The 25839-nt window shown below is 38.0% G+C and overlaps 1 protein-coding gene across 6 annotated transcripts in view; it reads left to right on the top strand.

Moving 5' to 3' along the window:
* Window positions 1–3658: 3658 nt before the first annotated feature.
* LOC310897023 (uncharacterized protein) overlaps window positions 3659–25839 on the top strand; it is a 37526-nt gene continuing 15345 nt past the window's right edge. The window contains exons 1-7 of one of the 6 annotated variants that reach the window (XR_014581999.1): window positions 3667–3699; window positions 4439–4514; window positions 4790–5020; window positions 6952–7020; window positions 10546–10822; window positions 15363–15624; window positions 25052–25806. Coding sequence is in view for 1 of the 6 variants with exons in the window: in XM_083830125.1 (XP_083686251.1) it covers window positions 4487–4514; window positions 6952–7020; window positions 10546–10822; window positions 15363–15402 (414 nt within the window). In the remaining 5 variants the exon portion in view is untranslated. Of the gene's footprint in view, window positions 3700–4438; window positions 4515–4789; window positions 5021–6951; window positions 7021–10545; window positions 11566–15362; window positions 20985–25051; window positions 25807–25839 lie in introns of those variants that run through there. The other 5 variants (XR_014581996.1, XR_014581997.1, XR_014581998.1 and 2 more) reach the window with 5 other exon arrangements.

Genomic DNA, 25839 nt, shown 5'->3' with positions numbered 1-25839 from the left:
TTCACTACATAAATTAAATATTAAAGAAATTACTCCAAGTCCATTGTGTTTTGACTTAGCTTCCACCATAGTGGGGTTTCTTTTTTTCTTTTTTTCTTTTTTTTTTTTTTTTGGTTGGTTGGTTGGTTTGGTTTCATTTTGCTTTTGCTTTTTAAAGAGGAAATAATTACCATATTTGCAGTCCTTGTTATGCAGGTGGAGTAAATTGGATGACTGAAAGATGCTTATAACATAAATATAAATCTATACCACAAATATTTTAGACTGCAGTTCTATAATGTGTCCAGCACCCTAATCTTACCTTAAAATAGACTTCTGTGTTAGACAAGACATCTCACAATTTCACGAGGAGGATCATTGCTTTGTACCTTTAACCTTTTAGACTGCATTGAGACAGAATCTATTCCGAAAGGAAGGAAGGAAGGAAGGAAGGAAGGAAGGAAGGAAGGAAGGAAGGAAGGAAGGAAGGAAGGAAGGAAGGAAGGAAGGAAGGAAGGAAGGAAGGAAGGAAGGAAGGAAGGAAGGAAGGAAGGAAGGGAGGGAGGGAGGGAGGGAGGGAGGGAGACCAAACTACACATTTTTCAAACTTACATAAAGCCTACACGAAAATAGGTGGATAATAGACCTTTAGGTTCATCAGAAGACAAAAGTATCTGAACAACATACTAGCTAGTTCCCTTTAAATAGAAATTTTTCATGCTCTTTTCCTTTCACATTTATACAAGTTCAGAAGCTGGCTGCTCTTATATTTCTTTGACCTTAAACTGCTGGTAATTTATCACTTTTCTTCTTTTTTTTTTTTTTAAATTGTGTTCCTATATTTGAAGCATGCTTCAGCTTCAGCTAGCTGTCTCAAAGCCTTTCCAAGTAACATGCTCAATTGTGTATAATTTCTGTATCTTTAATATTAGTTTTATGTGCCTTAATCGATTACCAGTAATCTATTACCAGTTGATAATTTTTAATTTTCTCCTGCTAGGTACCAGTGTGCTGAAACAAGGAATTACAATTGCAGGACTATGGAATTTATCTTCATTCTATGTGTTCTATAGATTTTGTATATTCTCGGTGCATTAACCATGCTGTTACATACTAGACATTAATTTATTCAGTTGGTTTATATATGCATTTGCAAGGTATTTCCTCATCTCTATGTTCTGTTCTCTGATTAGAGTTAATACAATATTTTGTAGAAATATATTCTGATGAGATTGTAATGATTTATTTTTCAAGCAAAAATATGTTGATTTTGAAGACCTTTTGTTCCATGTCTGTTCTTTCCTATGTCCTTTCCTATTTATGTGCATTTTGTAACAGCATGTCTCTTTACTATCGTACATAGTAATGTTCACTATAAACAGAAAAAACAAATTGTACTCTCAACTGCCAAGTTCATTTAAATTTTATTAATGGAATGTATCATCAGCCAGTCACAGCTTCAACAGTTTAATCATATTTCCACTTATTAATGTACATTTCAGGAGATAAAATTTGTGGCAGCATATATACCACTTAAAGATGTTTAGAATAATCACTTGCCCATTTTCATAATGTTTCTAGTTTGTCATATTAGCTATCTACTTTAACTTCTAGAGAAATTACACTAGGAAGTTCACATTCATAAGCTTACCATTGTTGAAACATTACAAAATAATGCAGAAATAATTGCTGTGGATTCCGTTCTGGCAGGAAGTGAGATGAGACAGGTATCAGAGTGGCCCATCAGAAGGGAGAGGTAGCTTTAATCAACATGTTTTCCTTTTGTAAAGAATAAGTAAATAAACAAATAAAATAAAACAAAAACATTTGCATTGAGATGTTTCAATTCAGTGTTTCCGGCTAGAACATTTTCAGGGGAAAAAAGTCACAAAATTCTCAAGGGCCATAGGGAGGCTAGAATCTAACCTCTGCTTTGAATCAAATAAAACAGAAAATGGCATATGGCTTCTCTTCTTACAAATCACCTTTATCACCAAACTGTAGATCTAGTCTTATATTTAGCTGTTCATATAGAAGGAAAAATATGGAAGAGGAGAGTTTCACATTTTAAAAAAGGCTGATGCTATAATTTGGTGAGCAAGAAACTTGCCTGTTATGTGGGATGGAGTCTGTGGGAGCCTAATCTGTCATAAACAAGTAGATCAGTTCCTCCCACACCCAAGTTAAATGTTCTAGTCAGTAGGTTATTGTCCGGGCATTGGGTAGGCTGAGACAGTATCTATCACAGACTTCTCACAAAAACATTCTCCAAAAGTCTTATTTTGATTCTACATCAGAGAAATTGTAAAATATTCTGAAACTGCACACTTTCTCTTTTCTTTTATAAAACAGAAAAATTGTTTTCTGGTCAGCACTGGAAAATAATAAAATTCTCAGATCCCTTACTTCATTTGTCAATCATGGAACAGAGTGAAAAATGACTTAGGTTACTAAAGGTTTAGCTGAGGGAAAGGAGCCAAGTAGAAATACAAATAGAAATACAACCCAGTGCTCCTGTCTGTGTTTCCATCTGCAGGGAAAAAAAATAATAATAAAATAATAATTAATTGAGTGGGCATTCATTTATAATTAAGTATAAAAATCAAGCCACAAACAGATATTTCTGTAACCTGAAAAGGCCTGGGAACTCCTTGAAAATGGTAGAGAATTCACTGTTCACAGTTTATTCCACATGGGAGGTATATAGTAACAACTGGTAAAATTACAAAAACTCTTGTTTTCCCTGGCTAAATCAAATAATTGATCCAGCTTAACAGCATCTGTGATTCTAACCACTGAAATTAAACAGTATCATATTTTATCAGAACTAATTCTGTATGCATTAACAAATATCCATTTGTTTTTTATCCATCCACACTATCCATTGGGTGAAATAGTTATTTCAGATAACTAAACATCAACACTACTTGTCTGGACATTTTTACTTCAGATTAGATGTAGTCTGTTCCTATGTACTTGTATGCCCATAGGCAGGTGACATTAGATATTGTTGTTCGAGGCATCTTCCAGTCTAACTTCAATCAAAAAGAAAACCAGTTTACACACTCAGCAAGTACAGCTTTGTGAGCCAAAGCACAGTCCATGAAGATTAGTGGGAGTTTAACTGCTAGAAGTGCACATCTGTCCTAGCTAAAGGACAAATATAGGTGCATTCAGGACAAGAAAAGAAGATGGTATGGCTCTTTGCAGTAGCTAAGATAAGGGTCTCCTCACAATTAGAGAAATTCTGTCTTCAATGAAGAGAATGGGTAAATTATTACAGGTATCAGCAGACCCAAGAATTTCTCTTCAGTTTCAGGAATCTGTGAGCTCCTATGAGAGAAGGAAAAACCCAGTGATGGGAAAACTCACTGTCCTGGTTCCAGTTAGGACAGAGTTAATTTTCCCTCATAGTAGCTGGTAGGGTGCTATGTTTTGGATTAGGATGAGAAGAGCGCTGATAACATGCTGATGTTTTAATTGTTGCAGAGCAGTGTTTACACCAGGCCAAGGACTTTTCGGCTTCTCGCTCTGTCCTGCCAGCGAGCAGGCTAAGGGTGCAGCAGGAGCTGGGAGGGGACAGACCCAGGACAGCTGACCCAAACTGGCCAAAGGGGTATTCCATACCATCTGACGTCATGCTAAACAATATATAGGGGTGGCTGGCCGGGGTGGGGGGCCGGGCTGCTCGGGGATAGGCTGGGCATCGGTCAGCGGGTGGTGAGCAATTGCATTGTGCATCACTTGTTTTCTTACACATTATTATTATTAATACTATTATCATTATCACTATTATTACTATTATTGTTATTATTATATTCCTGTCTTAATAAACTGTCTTTATCTCAACTCACCGGCTTCACTTTCCCGTTTCTCTCCCCCATCCCAGAGAGGGAGGGGGGAGGGTGAGCGAACGGCTGGGTGGTGTTTAGCTGCCAGCCGGGTTAAACCACAACACTCACGTAGCAAAAATGATGCCATACAGAAATGAGATTTTATCCCTACTTTCCTCAGTTGAAGGAGGACATGGAGTACAAAAATAAAATAAAATATTATGGATCATCTGCTTTGGAAGTGAATATTCCTATCAGTACTATTGTATGTAGAATGTATACTATGCATGATATACATACTACTTACATACTATACATGTATATATATATATACTATATACATAGTATACACAATAATGTACAACTTCATATTGCAGAGCAGTTCCAGAGCTTGAGAAGAGGAACCTTCTCAGATGAAACTATAATAAAAGTGTCTGAGATGGAATTGACTGAAGAATTACAGTCATTAGTACTTAGTTATTATGTATTTGATCATAAGAAGACGTAAACTGGTAAACCAGTAGAGTCCTACATCTACATATTCATGTTTATATATATTCAATATATTCATGTTTAATGTGTTCATGTTTAAAATACCTTTGTCTGGTATTATCTCTATTATTCAGAGACTCACTGGCACAGTCTCAGATGGGATGCCTTTAATATGATGAAGTATGGAATGTATTCCAAGTCACCAAAAATGTAGGTAGCACCCTAATTGTTTATTTCATTTTCTGTGTGCTCCAGTGAGACATAAATTCCTGAAAACTGACTTCTCTTTAACAGATTTAGACACTTATACACCTGTATAAGATGTAGATAGCTAGATAATTAGATAGGTAAACATAGATTCTTTCAGGTATCCTACATCTGTAGTCATAGCATGTGGCGCTTACACTGGCCTTGAGTCAGCAGTCTGTGTTTGCTTGGAGGATGTAAGCATGGTTTTGTGATAGAGCCGTTTATTTCACTTGCAGAAATAAGCCGTGCAAACAGCATCTTAGAAGTGGAATGGAGTTTGTCAGTATTCAGAGTAGCAGAAGCAGCAGCAGCAGAATTCACTTCCATGACTGTGCAGAAGTGAAAGTACCTGGCAGCTCATCAGGGTAACACAACTGGTCCCCTGATCAGTGAGCACAAGGTGCAGTAATGCCTACAAGTTGGATGAAGTAGAGCTCTGTAAATGAAAGACCTCAGTGGGAGAAAAGGTAAAGGTCTTGCCACGTTTGGGATTTCAGAGATGGGGACAATGTATGAGTTTTATATTGGTGCTTGAAACTCAACAAAGATATATGATAAAAACATACCTAGAACATATTATCTGGCCAAACTGCTGGAACATAAGACTCTCACCCTCACCTTCAAAAATGCTTAGATAACCTAGTCAAAGATGTTGTGAAAATGATGAGTGCAAAGAAATAACACCAAAGATTGCCAATTGCCTCTTTAATCTAACTGATAAGATTTAAATAAAAGAAGAGATTGTAAAAGCACTTTTCTTTGCTGAAAACAGAAACATTTTTCAAATCAAGCAGTAGCAACCACTCAAAGGAAAGAAATAACATTTTTTTTCATCTAAGTGAAAATAATTTTATTATTTTCAACCATTATCACTTTGGGGGCACTGGATAATTAGGGGGGCACCATTCAGATGCATCTAGATAGACTAGAGTCAACAGGAAGGTCCTGAAATTCATCAAAGACAAATGTCAAATGCTGGACTTTAGAAGGAAACAGCCCTGACAGAATATAGGTTGGGGACTGCCTGGTGGGGGAGCAGCTCTGCTGGAAAGCCCCTGGGGGTGCTGGTGGGCAGCAAACGTGTGTGAGCCAGCAGTGAGCCCTGGAGCACATGACCTGTGAAGAAAGTCTGAGAGAGATGGACTTGTTCAGCCTGGTAAAGACATAGCTCTGGGTGGAGACCTCAGAGGAGTCCACCAGTGCCTATCAGAGGGCTATTTCAAAGATGGATCTGGTCTTTAAACGGATGTGCATGGTGGGTGGACAAGTGACAATGAGCATAAATTGAAATAACAGACTTTCACACTGGGTATAAGCAAGGCTTTTTTCACCATACAGACTGTCCAGCCACAGTACCAGTTACCCAGAGGTGTTCTATAGTCTCTGTCCTTTAAGGTGTTCAAGAGCTGAGTGGATAAAGCCCTAAGCAACCTGGTCTGACCAATAACTGGCATCTTGGAACAAGTGGTTGGACTCGAGATGTCCTGAGGCAAATTCAAATATGAGTTATTTCATGACTCCCAGTTTCTGCATTTTCTTAGCCTCACTTAATTAAGCTGAAATACTATATCCAGCTTTTTAATTAAGGGGCAGCATAGAGGACTTGTATAGAAGTGAAGATATTAAGTTTGCTTAAGAAACATAGATTTGATCAGAAATCTAGATCTGCTGGGGAATAGTCTGTGACATGGGATGTTTCCAATATAGTCTTAATCAACAAGCAAACAGACAAAAGAAGTTTAGTGGCAAATCATCGTAAAAATGAGTTTAAATTATCATTTTTTGTGTAATCTCTGCTTCCCCAGCCTGTCATTTGTACCATGTGGCATAATGCCAAAAAGTCAGCAATCTGGCAGCATTTTTTTACCTCTTTCCAGTAAATGTATGCTGGCTCATTTACACCATCTGCCACATAGTGCTTTGTAATCGGAAGAATAGTGGACAGTTGTCGACATCTGTGTTGTAATGTCATTTAGGGGCACACACACGCTATCAGGGGGAGGGAAGCAGAAGCAAAAACAGATACACTTGGGTTGGCAGGAGATGGGAACTGAATGTGAGTTGAAAGAGCAAGCATAAGTAGCATTTATTTTGCATTCCTATCATTCTGCAAAACTGTGAACTGAAATGTGACTGTCCAATCCTGCCTGACGACCTTAGCTTTCTAGTTAACCTGCTTTCAATTACCTGTGGAGCTTTCTGGAAGTAATCAAACCAAACCAAATGAAACCTCAAAAAACCATATAGTTCTAACTCATCTTCAGAGGATTAAAAGGAATTAAAGATTTTATTTTATGCCTGCTATTATTGTGATAATTTAGAAGTTATACAGAATGGAATGCATACTGTATGCTTAAGTATTAGATGCTTAATGAAGCAGTCTTTCACTCCTGCACAGGCAATGGTGAAAAAGGAATGCTTCTGAGGCTCCTGAAGAGACATTCAGCTACCTACATTGTCTTATTTGGTATGTGAACTGATTTCTTCTTATATCTTAAATCATCATTGAGAAAGAAATAAGTAAATATTAAGCAGAAAATATTTTTATGTCCTGACTGGTAAAATAAGTGAAAGAACAATTTCATGAAGGTGGAAAAGTGAAGACGGATCTCATAATTTGTTCTATGTCTACACCCTGGACCATCATATAAATACTGTTCTTTCTGGTTACAACACATGATACTGTCAGTGGTCACTGACAGTCATCATTACTGATGAAGTCTAGTTAAGGTTTAATTTGTAGAGATGTTAAAAAGCCTGAAAAGAACTTTCAGCATCCAGTCTCTCTCTTTTAATTTCATATGGTATTCATTAAAACTGACTCCTTTTTTTCTGTTAGAAATGGTAATGAAAGAAGAAATAACCCATGTGGATTTTTCAAGAACACCTTACCCTCCTCCCTTCCCTTCCCTTCCCTTCCCTTCCCTTCCCTTCCCTTCCCTTCCCTTCCCTTCCCTTCCCTTCCCTTCCCTTCCCTTCCCTTCCCTTCCCTTCCCTTCCCTTCCCTTCCCTTCCCTTCCCTTCCCTTCCCTTCCCTTCCCTTCCCTTCCCTTCCCTTCCCTTCCCTTCCCTTCCCCTCTCTCCTCTCCTCTCCTCTCCTCTCCTCTCCTCTCCTCTCCTCTCCTCTCCTCTCCTCTCCTCTCCTCTCCTCTCCTCTCCTCTCCTCTCCTCTCCTCTCCTCTCCTCTCCTCTCCTCTCCTCTCCTCTCCTCTCCGCTCCTCTCCTCTCCGCTCCTCTCCTCTCCGCTCCGCTCCTCTCCTCTCCGCTCCACTCCGCTCCGCTCCGCTCCCCTCCCCTCCCCTCCCCTCTCCTCTCCTCTCCTTTTCTTTTTCTTTTTTCCTTCCTTCCTTGGTTTATGAAAACAGTTGTATAATTTGACTGTTGCCTGTCTTGCATTACTAATGATTTTGTTACAGACCTGCCTGTTATTAAAGAACTAAAGATAAAATCAGAATAAAGTAATCATTACTGATTGGGAAAAAAAAAAAAAAAAAAAAAACACCCAATAACTGGATGGCAGTATGTGACTCTTACAATTGATGTTCCTTGGTATTTTGTCCTTGTCTTGTTCAATATTTTCATTAATAACTTAGGTGAATGATTAGAGAGTAGACAGAAAATCTGTATAAGTCTCCAGAAAGTGAGGGGGCTCTTTAAGAAAAAGTGAAAATTCAACATGATTTCAATAACTTAAAGAAGTCATATGAAATTATCCACCTTCTATTTAATACAACTAAAACCAAAGTATTTGGAGAAGAAATCAAAGACAAAGATGAACAACTTAATGGGCAACACTTGCTGGAAAAGGATCACTGTTTCTGGTAGAGCTTAATACCTGATGCAGGATACTAAAAGTTAACATCAGCTTCAGATGAATGAAAATGAACATAATTTATCAGAAATTGGAAGTATATATTGAACTGCATTTAGAACAGGAAAGGCACAAAGAATATAAATAAGCATTCTGAGGCCTCCAAATGAATACTTTAGTAGCTTAAACCCGTATTGGGTTTACATGACAAGGTTTTGGTAGCATGGGGGCTGCAGGGGTAGCCTCTGTGAGAAGAATCCAGATGCTGCCCCATGTCATATCAGAGCCAGCTCCAGCCAGCTCCAAAAGAGACATGCCACCTGCCAAAGCAAAGCCAGGCAGTGACATTCATTGTGCCTCTAGCAGAACAGATTTAAGAAAGGGGAAAAAATGCTGAGCAGCTGCAGCTGGGAGAGAGGAATGAGAAACTGTAGAGAGGAAAACACCCTCCAAACACCAAGGTCAGTGCAGAAGGAAGGTAGGAAGCTCCAGCCACGGAGCAGAAGTTCCCCTGCGGCCTGTGGAGAGGCCCCTGGTGGAGCAGGCTGTCCCCCTGCAGCCCATGGGTCCCACACGGAGCAGATCTCCACGCTGCAGCCTGTGGAGGAGCCCCCGGTGGAGCAGGTGGATGTGGCCTGGAGGAGGCTGCAGCCCATGAAGAGCCCCCGCAGGAGCAGGCCCCGGGCCAGAGCTGTAGCCTGTGGAGAGGAGCCCACGCAGGAGCAGGGGGTCTGGGGGGAGCTGCTGCCCGTGGAGGACCCGTGCTGGAGCAGTTTGCTCCTGACGGATGGACCCTGTGGTACAGAGCCATGTGGGAGCAGTTCTTGAAGAGCTGCTACCTGTGGGAAGCCCCCGCACGATCAGTCCAGGAACATTTGCATGGTAGGGACCCCACACAGGAGCAGAGGAAGAGCGTGAAGATGAAAGAGCGGCAGAGATGAAGCATTAGGGACTGACCACAACCCCCATTTCCCGTTTCCCTGCGCTGCTCAGGAGAGAGAAGGGAGAAAATGGTGGATGAGGAGAAAGGTGGTTTTAGTTTGCTTTTAGTTTCTCACTGTTCTAGTCCATTAGTGATAGGCAACAAATTACATTAATCTCCCAGTAATTGTTGAGTGATTTCCCTGTCCTTATCTCAGCATTTGAGCCCTTTTCATCATATTTTCTCCCCCTTTCTCTTTGAAGAGGGGCAGTGAGAAAGTGGTTGTGGTGGAGTTCAGCTGTCCAAGGGGGTAAAACTACCACACTTACTTAAAAACAAACTTTGTGGCAAATTAAGGAACACATAGAATAATAAAGGCTTTTTTTTTTTTTTTTTTAAACCAAATTCATATCAGAAGTTGAAGAGAAGACTCAGAAGGAACTCAGTATCTCCTAGTTCAAAAGACAAGTACCTCTTAAAAAAATGCGGTGAACCTCCCCTCCCCTTTTCTCCCTTCCTCTTGCCTTGCCTTTCTTCCTGTGCTGGACTCTCATTGACTATATGTTCAAATCTAACTTAACCACAGTTTTGCTTACCTGTAGTAGACATAAGGTTATTGATAACGAAGCCACATATTAGGTGTCACTGACCATCATTATATTTTGAAGTGTAGTAGCTGTTGCAGAGACTTAAATGCTCACCTCCTCTGAGAACCTTCCAGTCCAGATGTTGAGTAGGGGTATTCGCTCAATGGACTGGTAAGCAGCAGCATCCTTCAGTTGCTGAAAAACACCTATTTAGGGGTAGAACAAGATATTGGCTTAGTTTTCAACAATTCAATAGATATAACGGGGAAAAAAAAAAAAAAAAAAGTTTTCTCAGAGATTTTAAAAAGTAATAGCTACCTAGAAAATGTTATTTTCTCACTGGTGGTTTTTACAACACAGTTAATGAATATCTGGAAAGGCTAATATACTATAAATCTGCTTTAGAGCCTAGGGATAGAATAATGTCCAGCCTTTTAATGCTGATTTTTGTAGATTATGAAGGAGATTATTTGGGCTAACCAAACACAAAATCAGAGCTACCCTAAATGTTGAATTCACATAAATGCTTTGTATTTTTACATGATAATGTTTGCATGTTAAGCTTTTGTAATTTATTAAACAAACCTTTACATTAGATGAAGTTGTTTCACACAATGCTGTGGCTTGATGAAAATAGTGGTGATAACACACTGATGTTTTTACTTGTTGCAGAGCACTGTTTGCATAGAACCAAGGACTTTTCAGCTTCTCCTGCTGCCCTGCCAGCGAGGAGACTGAGGGTGCACAAGGAGCTGGGAGAGCACACAGCTAAGACAGGACCAAAAGGATGTCCCACACCTTGTGGCATCATGCTCAGCAATAATAGCTGGGTAAAGAAGGAGGAAGGTGGAAACTCTCAGAATGATGGTGTTTGTCTTCCCAAGAAACCATCACACGTGATGAGCCCTGCTTTTCTGGAAGTGTCTGAACACCTGCCTACTGATGAGAAGTATTGAACAAATTCCTTGTTTTGCTTTGCTTGTGCACATGGCTTTTGCTTTACCTCATAAACTGTCCTTATCTCAACCCGTGAGTTCTCACACTATTACCACTCTGATTCACCTGGGGAGAGTGAGCAAGCAGCTGTGTGGCACTTAGCTGCCTGCCAGGGCTAAACCACAAGAGCAGCCTAAGAATCTGTTCAAAAGAATACAGGTGTAGTAATCTGTGCTATACAGATCTCAAAGAAAGGATCCCACTTTGTGGGAAACTGTCTATGAAAAATGTCAGTCTATGTATATATTTATTTATGTATTTATGCTGAGAGAAGGGAGGAATCAAAACATTCCTGTAGTCTCTTTTTGTAGACTATAATGTCTGTCTTTTTGCTTTGCCTGTGAAATACGACAAAATTTGCTCTAAGTTTGGTCATTTTACTGAATGGCCAGTGATGAAAATGTTAAGGGAAACAGAAAAAAATCCAGTCTATGTTAGGATTCAGTTTGCCTGGATTAGATGCTTAACAATGAATTGTCAGACTCTGAACTAATCACTGCCTTCTCCCATTTTACTCAGCTGAGAGAGAGAGTGAGACATACAGAAGGAGAAATTCTTCTTTGCTCAAGATGACTGTCTAAAGCTAGTGAGATGGATTGCCCTTTGCTGGTCTCTATTTATCTTCACTAGTTATGAAAAGAGCCTATGATGATTATCTTACTGTAAAATAACTAATTGCTTCATGTCTAAAGTTAGGTAAGATAAATCCTACCTGTATTTTTTTTTCTTTATTTTTTTTTATTTGTTTGCTTTACACTCTGGTTTAAATGTTATCATTCAAATGAGCAAAATAAAAATAAAACATCATTGTAAGCTGTGGCATAATACACATTCTGCTGAAGGTACAGAGAATCTTACAGCTACTGTCTGTGAGAATTGGATCACGCAAATAATTTCCTCCTGTGATGAAGTCTCTGGAGAGTTGTCATCAATCTAATTATATATGGAGGTTTTAGGGTCTAGACATTTCCCTCCTCAAATCCATTGTTTGCTTTATGTACATGCCAAGTATAGATTCTAGGGATAAGATTTAACCATCCTCCAATAGCTGCCTTAAAGTCATGTGGTCTAAGTTAGTCATCCGAGCTTATTCAGTATCAATGAAGAGAGATGTTCATGACCAGAGGGCAGCCACTCTTAGATGCCAACCTTGGGGGTAATCTGTCTTCTGGTTGGTGTCTGCCTTATTGCACAACAAAAGCACAGAAATAATTTCCACTGTTTTCTATAGCTCCACAGATGTCACCAGATAAATAGATGAGGCAGATTGGTTCATTTACAACACTACAAAATGAAGTATGTTGTGGTGCAAACTGAAGCAAGACAAATGAACTGGTTGTGGGTGAGCTTAAAAACAAAACAAAACAAAAACAACAACAACAACAAAAAGCTGATGCTTATGAAGTATCTTTTTATGCCAAGAAAATAAAAATTGAATTTTACTATAAGGTTCACTATCTGATTTTTTTTTTAAATACTAAATCATTTTTGAGCTACTTCTGACTTCTATAAATACATTAATCATTGAGAAGTACAGCAAAGCAGATATGCAAATTGCCAATTCCAGAAATGCCAACTGCTTGGATTTTCAACTAATTGAACTCCTTGTTCTGGTCCATCAACAAAAACAATAAACTCCTCCTATACCTAAATACAATCAAAGATTTATTTGTGAAAAGCCAAAGTAATTCTGTTGAAAACCAAGTATGTTTATTCTAGTTTCATAATGAAGTTGGTCAGTTTTTCTATCAATGGAAACATATATAGCATGAGACGCTGCTCTAAAGAATGATTACTCAGCAAAGATCACCTAGAAATTCTCAGACACCGCTTGCACTTTGTAAAAAATGCTGCCTTGACAGAGGTAGATATATTCTATTTTATATTGCAAAGGTAAAATAGTATTTTTTCTCACCTTGACAGTAGTATTATATGAAGGTGGGACTTTCACAGAGTGTACATGAGCTCATAGAGTCTATCCTTACAAACAAGTGTGGTGGAGCTCAGCTGCTCATCGGTGTGAAACCACCACACCTCTCATTCCCCCTCCTCTAAAAACAGGGGAGAAAATATGATGAAAAGGGCACAAGGGTTAAGATGAGGACAAGGAGATCATTCAACAATTACTGTCATAGGCAAAACTGACTTAGAAGAGGGAGGTTAGTGTAATTTATTGCTAACTACTAACAGACTAGAGCAGTGAGAACTAAAAGCAAACTAAAAGCACCTTTCTCCCTATCCACCACCTTCTGCCTTCTTCCCACCGAGTGGCACAGAGGACCGAGGGAATGGGGGCTGTTGTCAGTCCCTAATGCTTCATCTCTGCCGCTCTTTCATCTTCACGCTCTTCCTCTGCTCCTGTGTGGGGTCCCTACCACACAAATGTTCCTGAACTGATCGTGCGGGGGCTTCCCACAGGTAGCAGCTCTTCAAGAACTGCTCCCACACGGCTCTGTACCACAGGGTCCATCCGTCAGGAGCAAACTGCTCCAGCACGGGTCCCCCACGGGCGGCAGCTCCCCCCAGACCCCCTGCTCCTGCGTGGGCTCCTCTCCACGGGCTGCGGCTCCGGCCCGGGGCCTGCTCCTGCGGGGGCTCTCCATGGGCCGCAGCCTCCTCCAGGCCACATCCACCTGCTCCACCGGGGGCTCCTCCACGGGCTGCAGCGTGGAGATCTGCTCCGTGTGGGACCCATGGGCTGCAGGGGGACAGCCTGCTCCACCAGGGGCCTCTCCACAGGCTGCAGGGGAACTTCTGCTCCGTGGCTGGAGCTTCCTGCCTTCCTTCTGCACTGACCTTGGTGTTTGGAGGGTGTTTTCCTCTCTACAGTTTCTCATTCCTCTCTCCCAGCTGCAGCTGCTCAGCATTTTTTCCCCTTTCTTAAATCTGTTCTGCTAGAGGCACAATGAATGTCACTGCCTGGCTTTGCTTTGGCAGGTGGCATGTCTCTTCTGGAGCTGGCTGGAGCTGGCTCTGATATGACATGGGGCAGCTGCTGGACTATTCTCACAGCAGCCACCCTGCAATGTCATGGCTGTCTGTCTACCTCACCAGCACCACATTCTGAAGAAGTTTATCAAGCTATTCCTGGCTGTAGTTTGCCAAAGCTCACTATTTTCTTATCTCACGAGCCCTTACATTTGGTTCTTTTCAACATATTTTCCTGTGAGTTCCCCATAATCATACTGTGCTGTGTGTTTGCTGTGTTGTCTGACTGCCTGTACCTCGAATAACTGCTGCACAATTCGGCAATCTCAGTCAAGTTCTTGGTCAAGTCTGGCAAAATCCTCATCATCTCAAGGTTATTAAGTTTCTGTAGTTTTTGTGAAAGATGACAGCCAAATAAAGGATATGCTCCCAGCTGAGCTGTTCTTGGGAGAAAAGCTTCAGTATAAACACAACCTTTATTAGATGTCATATAATCCACACAGAAAAGAAATAGTGAATACTTCAGCTAAAGGAAAAGTCTAAAGACTGCACTCCTGGTAGACACAGAAATAAGGACCAATCCATGGAAACCAGGATGCATTAGCCAGGTACTCACAGAATAACCTTCTGTTTTCTCACGCTGTATTTCTCATCTGGTTCTTGGTTTTTGTTTGTTTTGTTTTTAATGGTTTGTTTTAAAGCACTATTTTAAAGCGCTAGACACAATTTTATTATTTTAAAAGTGCCTTGCAGTTATAAGCACAATGGATGCATTTTCCTCAAAACAAAGGGTAATGTAGTCCAAATATAAAATGCAGGTCACTGCATTTATATTTTAAATAAAATTATTTTGAAGTGAAACGCCATTTCTATAATTAATTTTGAACCTAAAAATATCATTTTAACCTTAAAAAATTACATTTTGAACAGAAATTTCAAAATATTTCAACACTTTCAATAAAGCCTTTTCCAACTTGGTAAATTTACACATTTAATGCAATGGAAGTTCAATTTGAATTATGGCAACTGTGTGTGTAATTTATTTTTTAATAATTCAAATGCTACTAGAAGATGACCTCATTTTTGGAGAAAATCACCTTTTCATATAATAGAAATGAGTTTTCAAAAGATCTTGTAGTCTACCTTCTTGCCCTGTAGCAGAATAGCTGAATGTAGATTGTCTCTGAGGGTGATTTTTAAGCTGTTTTTTACAAACCTGTAATGACAAGTGTTTTAATAGTTAGAATATTCAAAGTGAGATGTTAAAGGGGAAGTCAGCAACAGTAGTAAAGTATTTTAAGTCTAAGAATACATAAAAATATTAATGTTAAGACATTCACCGCACTTGGAAAATTAATTCATCACGGTTTTACAGGGATTGTATAACTGAGTTTTCACACAAAGTTTAGTAAAGAGTCCTGATAACATACTGCAAAATTAATTGTTCCTGAGATGAAAAATCTTCCATGGAGAAACATCATATCTCTTCTGCAGCTCAGACCTCCTTATCCTCTGGAGCAGCTTTCTGGCCTGATTACTCATCCTTTTTTTTTTTTCTTTTTTAGAGAGATGCGTATGGGTATACTGCATTTGATAATATATTGAAGTCAGCCATTCACTGACTTTGATAAATACAACCATCCACTGTGAGCGGGAGCCACACTGCTTAACTCCAGCATAGGAAACCAGGTGTATTAGGAAGTATCTCTCTACATGACTGCTACACCAGCAAACAAGCAAGCAAGCAAGCCTGTTCCAGAGCAGATGTACGTCTGAAGCTTTATTTGTGTTTGTCTTTTGGACAGCCTGTAAGAGAAGTTTTGAGAGGTAAGCTCTGAATTATTTACTACTTTGGTGACTGAAATTAAATGATACGAAAATCAGAGATTCCAGCTCACTTGTTACTGGAACTACTCAAGGAAACTCTTTCCATATTAGATAAGATCTCAGTTGTTGGTAAATCACAACAACAACAACAACAAAATATCTGGTTAGCCTGCGCAATCATCATTTCTGGTTACCACAAAATATGAGAAATCTAGTTTTATCTAATGCCTGCTTCTTAATAACCGCTGTGATAATTAGAGCAGGGCAGCCAAACTGGCTAACTGATTTTATTGAAGGGTCACCACATGCATCTGCCAGTCTGCCTTGTGCTCATTAGCATATTGTGCTGTTGCATACATCCTGGTGTGTAGGAGATCACCCAACCATGTGGCACATAACAGCGAGCAAACTTTCAACAGGTCTGAGCTACCTGTTTCAGCAAGTAGTGTCTGACAGGTTACTAGCCCACCGTATTATATCCAGTATTGTTGTAAACATGATGATTTGGATATATTTATAATCATGATTGAGATTGGACAATTTATTAAAAATAATGACTAATAAAAATATATCGATTATTACTTACATGGGGATTGTCAACTAAAGCTAGATTATGATCCTTCGTTTAATTGTTCAACTTTTTTTTTTAAATATATAACTTTTGCTTTTTAGAATTGATAATGTTAGTCTGTGATTTTTTTTTGTGCAAATAGTATGATATTTTTCATGTACTCTGTGAACAGATGATCTGCTAAATTAAAAGCCTTTATTTCCTTTCAAAAATACCTTTTCTTTCTCATTAAACTATTTGGTTGAATATATCCTTGTCATCAAAGAAAGCAGACCTCACTTGAATATTCATATGAAGCACATTTTAATCAAACAAATGTTCATGAATAAAAAGGTCATTAAGAGGCTAAATCAAATCCTCTGTTCTAACATGGTGAGCTGTCACTGGAACAGCCCTGTAATAATCATTTACCATGTCTAACTAGAATTTCTATTGAAACAAAAAAAAAAAAAAAGGAAAAAAAAAACTTAAATTCAAAGTAAACTCACTGGTGTTATGCTATGCCATGTTATTTCAAAAATACTGTCCTGCAACATACAAAATTTTAAGATTTATCATTGACCTAGAATCCCAGCAGAGTGCTTTGACTGTGAACTCAGCCCCCTTCTCTGCAGATAATTGTGTCCTCTTGAAACTCCACTTGTTTTACAAACTCTTTTGATTCCTACACTTTCAAATACATTCTCATAGAATAACTGCCTAAGAGGTGAATAACTTCTTAATTTTGCTTCTGCAGTATTACTTCTACTCAATTTAGGTTTTCTGATGGAAAGTACCTTTTGGAATTAGCTACTGTCCCTGTGAATTTGTGGGAAGCACTCAGTTTAAAGCTTACAAAACTGTTCCTATGGTTAATATAAACATAATTTTGTCCAAAGTCACAATCATTTCTCTGTCTTTTGCTGTATTGAAGAAGTTAAGCAGCTGAGACATTCAAAGTGGCTTATAGTACTTTATACGTGTCTTTTGTCAGCTCTCCTGCAGTGTGAGCTGTAAATCCTTTGGAATAGTCATGGTCTACTAGGCCAATAATCTATTTTTTGAAATGCCTCTAAATATGTACTTACATGAGAGCATAATAGCTCCAAAGAAGCAATTATGACCAAGCAAGTCAAAAACCTGTGCTTAAAAAGTCCTGAAATTTTTAATTCTTCTCAGTTAACTTAGATTCTCTGTTTCTATTGAGTAGTTAAATTTGTTTTCTTCCACCCACCATTTTAAAGTACTTGTCATTGAATTAGTATAGCAACATGTTTGATTCAAGGGTTTTCAACTTACCTGCAACTGAAGGTAGCAAAATACCCTCATTAGATTTTATCAAAAGTGAACACAGTCTGAAAAATATATATCTCTGGAAAAAAAAAAACAAAACCCAAAGTATAAAACAAAAACGATCAGATTTTTTTTTTTCTTTTAATTCACTCCCAATGTATTTGGAGAATGGAAAGATTTCAAGAAGATTAGAGCTCAGGTAAGTCATGCTTAAGTACTCTGACAGTTGGATAGATAGAAGTGCTATACTGCAAGGCAGGAACTAGAAAATGCTGCTTCAGCAGGACTTGTGACAAAGCAACACTCAGAGCACTAACTTTCCATCTTGTTCTCATCTTGTGTTAAGATCATAAAGGATAGCAGTTAAGCCTTAGAAATATTAATTTCCTATGTGTCAGAAACAGCAGTAAAATATACATAGTCTTATTAAACAATTAATTTTAATAACCTAATCCAAATTTCAACAGTTTTTCATAACATTTGAATCTTTCAATAAATGGCCTTTGGTCACTATGTATTTATATATTTTCAGTTCCCATTTAGTCTCTGCTATTAGCCCAAATATATAGTCAAAAGCAGATCCTTTGTGATGACTTCTATGTATATAACTTTAAAATAATAATAATAATAATAGTAATAATAATAAATCCTTTAGTTTTGGATCTGTCTCTTCACACATATTACATGCAGAAAGGAAACCAAAATCCATCATAGATAATTTTCTCATGTATTTCAGAATGAGGTAGGTCCATTTGCAGACAAACAGGCCTCTGCTGTTTACTTAGAAACTGAGAATATCCATTTATCTGCATATCGCAGAGATCTATACAATTATTTCTAAGCATTGTGTTTTATCTAAAATAAAGTTCCATTTGCATCAGTTCATGAACTGTCAGTGTCCAGAATTAATGCTGATCTTACCCACAGCACTTAAAGAGCATTGCATTTTCATTTTATGGAATGACACCCTGGGAAATGCATTCTTTGCGTAACTTGTCTTACTGGCATGACTGGGTTTCTGAGCGCTTTTTTTTTTTTTTCACATAAACTATCGTTTGTAACCATTTTCACACTTGGCGGTTTTGTGTCCTGCTTTTCCTGAAAGTCTCCATTCAGACTCACCCTGGATGTTTGCCAGAACAAAACTGATTCTTATTCCACTTAAAATGCTTCCCCTCGTATACATGCGTGTGTGTAATAGGTAATAGATCTGAATTTAACTTTACAGGCCAATGAGCTAGGCATATCTGTCTCCCTGATCCATTAGACACTGGGGAACACAGATCACTGTAGCAGACACACTCCGTTGATGCCTTCCCATTTTGCTAATTCTGAGCTTTTAACTGACATCAGCATCGTGTGGCAAAATTGCTTCCAACCTCATTTAAACAGCTGCACATTTGAACAGGCTTAAATGATGGGTTTTAGTAAATTGGTGAAGCATAAGTTTGCATATGCATAAATTAACCTGGCCAAAAGCCAGTTTTCAGGGAATACATTCTTATTTAGCTGCTGAAAGTAAATGTCTTGTCTCCAGGGGTAATGGTAAGGGGGTAGGGGGAGTAGAGGAACTCTTACTTAGCTTCCCATTGATTTATATGTCACAAATGATACACATTGCTGGTTTGTCCAAGCCTGTGGATTGAGCAGATCAGTGCTGACCTACTACCTCCGAACTCACAGCTGCTCAGCTTTACTTTCTCAGTGCTCACTGAACTGAAAGAATGCTTTGGAGCTCCTGCCTGATTTTCACAGCCATCCTATGGCAATACAATGTCCGCTGCTGTTTCCCTTTCATTGAAGCGCATCTTTTGGTTTTCTACCTTTTTTCACTCATACCAGTCTACACAGGCTTCATTATAATTTCATTTTCTTTTCCATAGAAATTACTCTTCTGCAGTATCAGAGCAGACAGTCCTTTGAAGATTTCTGCAGGCTGTATATCTAAATTGAAACTTATGAAATCACACAGAATTAAGGAAAGAACTTAAATCACACTGGATAATGTAGAAAGCAGTTGTCCTCTCCCTCCCTGCTCCTCCCACTTTCCTTGTATTTTTTGCTTGTTTGTATGTTTGGTTTCTGTTTTTAAATTAAGCCATTCCTCAAACAGATTCCATCATACATTATGTAGATGTGAAATGCTTTTTATTCCAGTAAATGAAGCTAAATTGAAAGACTGCCTTGTAAACAGAAGTTTAAATAGATTGCAGTTTGTTCCCCCACCCCCCAAACTTTCAGTGGCTTTAACAAATTCTCGTGAAAATTAGCTTCCTTAACATTTTTTTTTTTATTTTGGAAATGGTAGATGCTCCATCTAGTGGACTATTTGAGCACAGTGGAAACTTATCGCAGGTAGAATCTCTATAAGAGTGTCAAGGAAAAATTATCACAATTGTGACCAAAAGAAAAAAAAAAAAAAAGGAAAGAGGGAAGAAAAGAAAGAAAAATACACCTTTCAATTTATACAGAAGATGTAGAAGTTTGAACAATAATTATAAGCATTATAATGCATTCTGAGAATTTATTCTCCTTACAAGCAGTACAGCTATTGAGATAGTCCATTGTTGCCATGGTAATATGTCATAAATTTCTGTCAACTACCTAAAATAGCTGCAGATCACAAGGTAATCTGGTTTTTGTTTTGTTTTGTTTTATTGTGGGGGAGGGGTTGTTTGTTTGTTTCTTTGCTTTTCCCCATTGGTTTTATAGCTTTTAAAATTTCAACAGGAATGGATCTATCCTTGCTTTTTAATTTGCAAGAACCTTTTGATTTTTTGATGAATAAACCAATGTTTATTATATTTTTCTCACACTGAAATGCTTACCATATTGTGTAAGATCTCTAAGTATAATATCTTAAAAAGTTTCTTAATAGGTTTCTTCCTTGGCCAGTTGATATTTATTTCCTCTAATTTGTGCTTTGAACATTAGCGTGATCCTGAGGCTGGAAGAGCATGCTGTAGTGCTGTAACATGTCTATGGATTTTAGCCATTACTTCTGTATTTCTAACATGATTTTCAGCATGGTCAACCACTCAATGTCCCAATGAAAGAAAAACATAATATTAAATTTAAAAGTGTGAAAGAAAAAGCTGTTCTTAAATCTAGAAAGCATTGTGTATGTACAGGAAAGAACAATTAAGGAAAGTCTGTGGATTTACCTACAATATCACCTATTCACCAAGGTGCTGTACTAAGAAGTGTGACTGAAAGGTCCCATCCATGACAGAAACCTTAAACAGATCTGACAATTCATGCTTAAAATCATGTCACGAAATTAGGGAGTGCAGAATTTGTATCACTAAAAGGCAGCAGCAACTTATTCTTTGGAAAGCGTTAATATTCTACAGAAACATCCCCACAAGCAACTCTACATTAAATAATTTGTAAATTTGTGGGGCCAGGGATTTCAGTTTGAAAAGCAGCTTTTTATTCTTTCTTCCTTCCCCTTCTCCTCCCTTCCCTTCTCCTCCCTTCCCTTCTCCTCCCTTCTCCTCCCTTCCCTTCCCTTCCCTTCCCTTCCCTTCCCTTCCCTTCCCTTCCCTTCCCTTCCCTTCCCTTCCCTTCCCTTCCCTTCCCTTCCCTTCCCTTCCCTTCCCTTCCCTTCCCTTCCCTTCCCTTCCCTTCCCTTCCCTTCCCTTCCCTTCCCTTCCCTTCCCTTCCCTTCCCTTCCCTTCCCTTCCCTTCCCTTCCCTTCCCTTCCCTTCCCTTCCCTTCCCCTCCCCTCCCTTCCCTTTCCTCTCCTCTTCTCTCTCCTCTCCTCTTTTCTTCCTCTTTTTCTTCTTCCTCTCCTCACCTCACCTCGCCTTGCCTCTCTCTGTGTCTTTCTCTCTCTCTCTTTCATTCACTTTAATCTGTTTTGCCTTAATTTGCCATAATTTGCCTTTTTTTTTTTTTCAGCAAATCAATCAAAAACATCTCTTTAATGGTTTGTATGTTATTACAAACAACAAGACAAAAGTTTCTGGTGTTTTTATTCAGCTTTGGTACATGTGTATCAAAACCAGGCAGTGCAGTGATGGCTTAGCAGAAACTTGGTGCTGTGTTTTTGTGATGTAATGTAGTCTAAAGTACTCAATACCATTAACATTCTCAAGCCTCCCATACATAATGCTGCAGACTCTATAGCTACTAAAAAGATACAAACGGGCTTTAGGATCCTGAGGTTAAAATAATGATAATAATAATGATAATGATGATGATGATGATGATAATAATAGTTTTGATATTCCAGTATATGTCAAACTACTTGTTGTACAGAAAATGACGTCTAGGTACATTCTTTCATTTGACTAATAGCTCTCTCTCTCTCTTTTTCATGCTTTTGTAGTTGAAAATGATGTGTCATCAACTTAAACAGGCTGACAGTCTCCTCTGTAATCAGGAACCCTGAATTTTTTCCCCTTTGCCTTGTTGTCCATGATGTGTGTGTTGGATATTGATGGGAATTAAACATTCTTGTGGTGAAAAATTTAGTTGCATCATTACATGGAATGTATTCCAAGAAAAAGTAATTTCATTTAAGTTGTGAAGATGTCCTAGAAGAGTGGCATATGACTGCCAATCACAATATATTTGTTGAATAATATGGTATTTTAGTAATTTTTACATTTTATGTCAGGGATTTCATTTTATATGTTATTTTAATCTCACTGTTCTATTTTAAAGTATCTCTGCATGGAGCTGAAAGCATACCCAGGTCAGCTTCTGAAGATAAACATTAGGTCTGTACAGAAACACAAAACTGCATAAATACTTCCTTTGAAAACGTTATCGTAGGTAATATTGACTGTGAAGTCTAGAGGGGAGATTAGTCTCATCATACCCAGAACAAGAAATATAGGCACTTGATAACTTCTAAAACCAAAATTCCCTCAAGGTTAATTCTAAGCAGGGCTCTGAGAATTCCCCTTAATTCCCTTCTCAAGTACTCTTGGACCACCATTTATGGGGAAAAAAAATGGCTTAAGTCTGGTGATTAATTTACCTTTTCCCACTTAGAGCTCTGACTCCCAGGTTCAAGAATGGCTTAATTGTGACTTGGCATCTGAGCTGTTAGTCAGAACTTTTAGTCACTTTGGGTCTGAGTACAAAAGATTTGGAATATCATTTACGCTAACTGAAAGGTCAGCCAATATCAATGTGTGACGTGCTGAACCGAAATTACTATATGTGAAACTTAGCTTTTTTCAGCCCCTGTTATGTCATTGGCACAATTTATTTCACCCTGAGTGAAATAAATATTGTGGTTAAAAAAAAAAAAAAAGTATTCTGACTGAAACAATGAAGATCCATTGGAGCATCAGCAAATCTTTAGTTTAGAATATCCTATATTTATTTTTAAGTAAAGGCAATAATGTTCTTAAAAAAAAAAAAAGTCAGAAAGACATTATTATTGATTAGGTTAAATGAATGGCAGATGTCAATGAAATCCACTATTAGAAAAATGCCAGTCTGGCTGAATTTTCATCTTTAGATAGCATCTAAGCACAACTTGTAATCAGGATGCAGTAATAAGGGATGAGACAAACCAATCAATCGATTGATCACATTGGAAAAGGAAAGGGAAAGGGAAGGGGAAAGGGAAAGGGGGAGGGGGAGGAATGAAAAAAGAAAAAGGGGTCAAACTAGTAAAATGAAACATTTTGTTGTTTATTTCCTAGGTGAATAATATGATCAATAATAAGTATTTCTAAAATCCTCCTTCAGAATTTCTGCATTAAATCAGAGCAGTGTTTTATCTAACACCTGTTTCCTGTTATGTACTCCACCTTAATTGTGACCAAGCAAGAATCATTAATATAATGATATTTCCTTGTTGATATGAATTATAATTCATTAATATCAGAAATCATTATTTGGTCAATATCTGATAGCTTGTCCATTTGAAGGATGAAACCCTGACTCCATAGTAGCTTCAATGAGCCTAGAATTTTTGCCTCAAACCCTCATCATATTATCAGTCTTCATAATCATAAAATCAGAACTTTTTTTCTTTCCACACACAGTGTTAAGAGAAATATTAGTAACCTTCTCAAGAGGTTAATGTCAAACTAAACATCTAACTAATCTGGAACAATTTTCCTAAGAATTATACCCACAAGTAATTCCTGTTCATTACGTTGCTGGTTTATGAGAACAAGACCAAACTTTCTTTTCTATAGGTTCCAGCTTTGTAAAACTGTGTGACATAGGTGCAGCAGAAAAATATAGATAGATAGGTAGATAGATAGATGGATAGATAGATAGATAGATGGATTATAGGAGAAGATTAGGTGTATTTTTTTTTTTTCGATTTTTTTTGTGACTATGTGTTTCTCACCTAGTTAACCTATTTTCCAAATAGGATAATTTGAATTTTCACAATACTTACTTTATGCATATGAATGTGCTGCAATCCTCCCTAAAAGGCTATACCTGCAGCAATAATATGTAAGAAGAGAAACTGTTTATTTTTTAGTCCCAGATACCCAAACACTTGGCACTGCATGAATCATTAAAACTAATGGAGTCCTGAAATCCTGCCAGACTCTTTCCTTCATTGTTTAGGGTTTGTTTCTGCTCATAGTGATTTCAGCTGGACTTTTGCCATTAACTTCAAAGTAGAAGTAGGTCCTTAACATTTTCCTATTTGTCCTGAAGTTTCCATAGCAGATCACTTTGCTAATTGAACCACATCATTTTTTTTTTTTATTATTTTTGTGTTGTCCATTTCTTCAGGTTTAATTATTGAATCAGATTGTTGAATTCTATGTTTATATTTACATTTTGTTGTTGTTGTTTTCTCTTTTAATTTAATGGCTAATTCAGTGTTTTTTTTTCTAGTATCATAGAGTGTTGTTTCTTTTTTTTTCCTGTCAAAATAGCACAGGTACATCAAACAGTTTCTCCTACCGAGTTATCTATATACTTACGTATAACCACTCATGGGTAAGTAAAAGAGCTTAGCTCTTACCAAGCGCATACACAACTTCTACATCTGAAGAAATTTAAAAAGTTTACTGAATGGACCGCGGGTAAAATTGTCTAGAAATACTAAATTGTCTAATATGGTTCTTAGACATTCTATCTATATCTTCCTTAAGCTATCTGAATATACTTCAGGAGAATATGAAATTCATAAGATATAACAGGCAGCAATCAATTGAGATACTGTAAAGAGCATATTGAATCAAGACAAGTTTTAAATAAGACAATATTTTCAAAAGCATCTCAAGAAAAGACTGTCCTAAAACTTAGAATCAGATGAGAAGGATCTTGAGATTGCTTCTGAAATCTAACATGCTTCTCACTTTGAGTATTGATATCGAACAGGAGTAACAATGCACACGGAAGAGAAGAATTTTAAGTTTATTCATTAAAAGAAAGCTTAGGGGTTATGTTTTGTCAATATGAAAGAATTTATCAGATTACTTTTTACATATTCATAAAAATACAGTTAGTCACTGTGACACTTTTTCAAAATTTAAGTTTCAAGCTCAAAAAATCCATTCTAGAAATCCTTATTCAGACATCTGAGATGTTGTAAAGACCCGTAGTTTGAAGCAAAATATGCTCATTAATATCCTTTCCTTTACACAGACTCTTACCTCCTGTCCAAGACCACTGGGGATTCTGTCACTAGGCATCTCTGAACCTAAATCCTCAGAAGAATCTGATTTGGAATATGCTTAGCCTGGATCACAAGGATTTCAAGGAGCTCAGCTAAGTGGTATGGTCATGGACAGGTGAGACTGTCTGCCCTCATGCACTCAAGAATGATTTTTCACTCTTCTTTGCAATTAGAGCACTAGTTTTAAGCCAGGAGTATAAGATGGACAGGAGAAGGCGAGGGGATTGATACTGTAGAATATAAATTTGAGCACTTGTGGAAATAAACTTTTCTTGCCTCTCAAATTCTTAGGACACCTCCCCACACACCCCCACCTCCTTTTCCATTTTTTCCCATATTACATTGCATAGTTATTTTCAAAGAACAAAAATTTTCATGTCCAGGAATCAGCAATTGTAGTGTAGTTCTCTACCTATCACTTGCCTGCAGAAATAGCTTCTCTGCATCACAGTTTTGCAGAGGTCTTTAGCAGCAGTTCATGAAATGGGTGTAAATGTTCACAGAGGCGAGTGAGTTTCACCCAAATTTTTCTTCTTAAATTTTCCCAGTTTAGGCACTCCCCACTCAGTAAACTGTTACTCTGTTGTAGTAATCTCATTCACATATGGCTTGGGTTCCAAAATAAGCATTCCAAACTCCAGTCCACAGGCCTAAGGATCTACCCATTAAGCTCTGCAGTACTGACCATCACAGCACTCCAAGGCATCTTTCTGAGTGCTTGACTTAAAATGTTTGTATGGCCAGTTACACTTCTCAG

The sequence above is a fragment of the Anser anser genome (genome assembly GCF_964211835.1).
Source record: "Anser anser genome assembly, chromosome: 3".
Lineage (NCBI taxonomy): Eukaryota > Metazoa > Chordata > Aves > Anseriformes > Anatidae > Anser > Anser anser.
Note: the sequence above shows the minus strand (reverse complement) of the source record. Positions and strands in the feature narration are given on the sequence as shown.